This window comes from Pholcus phalangioides, unplaced genomic scaffold, assembly GCF_987345545.1.
Source record: "Pholcus phalangioides strain wild (caught in Gottingen) unplaced genomic scaffold, Ppha-v1.0 ptg000008l_1, whole genome shotgun sequence".
Taxonomy (NCBI): Eukaryota; Metazoa; Arthropoda; class Arachnida; order Araneae; family Pholcidae; genus Pholcus; species Pholcus phalangioides.
Genome location: NW_028301601.1, coordinates 4,479,375 through 4,481,179, shown reverse-complemented (window position 1 = coordinate 4,481,179; position 1,805 = coordinate 4,479,375). Strand labels below are relative to the sequence as shown.

Here is a 1,805-nt window from a genome sequence, read left to right as displayed (position 1 = left end):
GAGGCCCGAGTGGGCACATGCATTAAGATGGCACTGCAACAAGCAATACAATCCATGACCCATAACAACCCCCATGAATTGGTTAAAAACATGTATGTGTGCGGTACTGATTTAATGCTTTTAAATCAGTGTCAATTTCATAATGTTTTGTGCATTGCATCACTTGTCGTACCGGTCCATTGTGCACCCCCCCTCCCTGCCAGAGAGATACCATAAATCATCAATGCAATAACTGGAACGTACTCACAAAAAACCGATTTCGAAAAACCTTAAAAATTTCAAGCGGGATTAATTTATAGTGAATAATACAATATTTCGCCACAAAATTTATATCACAATGACAAAAACTTTCTTAATACTAATAATACGTGGGCTATAAATCACAACTTGTTATCTTGACCATCTCCTCGAGTCCCGCTTGCAGCAAACCACTGGGACCTAGACCCGTTTCTTCGACCACCAGCTTGTGTTTCGACGTCTTCATGTGTCTCTCGAGATTATTCTTCTGGTTGAAACCGATACCACACACGCGACACATATACGGCTTTTCGCCCGTGTGGATATAAACGTGACGTTCCAGTATAGCTGCGTTGTGGAAAGATTTGTTACAAATGTCACACGTGTAGTGCCGGACCCTCCCCACTGAATGGGTCCGCATGTGCTGTTGGAGACCGCTCAACTGCGTGAAGCGTTTGTTGCATATCTCGCACGAGTGGGGTTTCTCGCCGGTGTGGAGGAGTTGGTGGTTAGCCAGGGTGCCAGAGAGGGCAAAACACTTCCCGCAGGTGTCGCACCTGTATGGTCTCTCGCCAGAGTGCACAGCTTGGTGCTTCCTCAAGGCACTCTGGAAAAGGAAGCCCTTGTTGCACAGCTTGCACATGTGCGGCCTCTTCCCGCTGTGGTACTTGAGGTGCAGTGTGCAGCTCTTCTTGGAAGTGAACGTCTTCTGACAGATGTGGCAGGTGAAGTAGGTGCAGTCCCCGCTGTGTCGGGCGAGGTGCTCCTTCAGGCTGTGCTGTTGGGTGTAGCCTACGTTGCAGATCTTGCACACGAAGGGCTTCTCGTTGGTGTGGGTCCTCTGGTGGATCTGCATGTCCTGCTTGCGCCTGAAGAACTTGTCGCACACGCTACACGCGAACGGCTTGTCGACGCTGTGGGATGACTGCTGGTGCTCTTGCATGGACCTCAGCGGGACAGGGATGTTGCAGAACGGGCACTCCTCCATGGCCTCGCCTCCGGAGTCTTCTCCATCCATCGCGTCCTGTTGGTCCTCCTCTCCACCACGTGGTGGCGGTTGATGTTCGGAAACCGCCGCTGGGTCCTCCTCCTCCTCGGACGGCGGCTCCTCTTCGTCCTCCACGGGCACTTCTCCTCCGTCCATTACGTACAACTGGTAGAGTTGGCCCTTGGCTTCGTAGATGACCGGGGTCCGGTCATCGTCATCGTTGTCCTCGCTGTCCATCACGTCAAATGTCTAACTTGGTCGTCGAATTCCCGATCGGGGGATTTTACTCTGGCGGTGACTCTTTTTTTTTACTAGCATAACAAAAGGCTGTAAACAATGCCTAATCAGGACGGTCGTGACCAACGTTTTCTCGTCTGGGAATAGTGCTGTTTCAGCGTTTTGTTAACAGATGGCGGTACATTAGACATACTGATTTTCTGATGCAGCTCTGAGTCATAGGTATTGTGACCATATTTAGTCAAAAAAAGAATAGCTGATCGAGATTATAAATACGGGACATTGTCGCCAAAAAAACATTTCCAAGTGAGAGGAAGGCCTTGTTTTTCCACAAAAACTTTCA

At 49.5% G+C, this 1,805-nt stretch overlaps 1 protein-coding gene across 1 annotated transcript; it reads right to left on the bottom strand.

Annotated features, from left to right (window-relative positions):
- Positions 1 to 288: 288 nt before the first annotated feature.
- LOC149083522 (uncharacterized) lies at positions 289 to 1,587 on the bottom strand. Its single transcript, XM_089234048.1, has one exon. It carries the CDS (start codon positions 1,460 to 1,462, stop codon positions 374 to 376), a length of 1,089 nt encoding a protein of 362 aa, XP_089090174.1. The 5' UTR covers positions 1,463 to 1,587; the 3' UTR covers positions 289 to 373.
- Between the last annotated feature and the right edge of the window lie 218 nt (positions 1,588 to 1,805).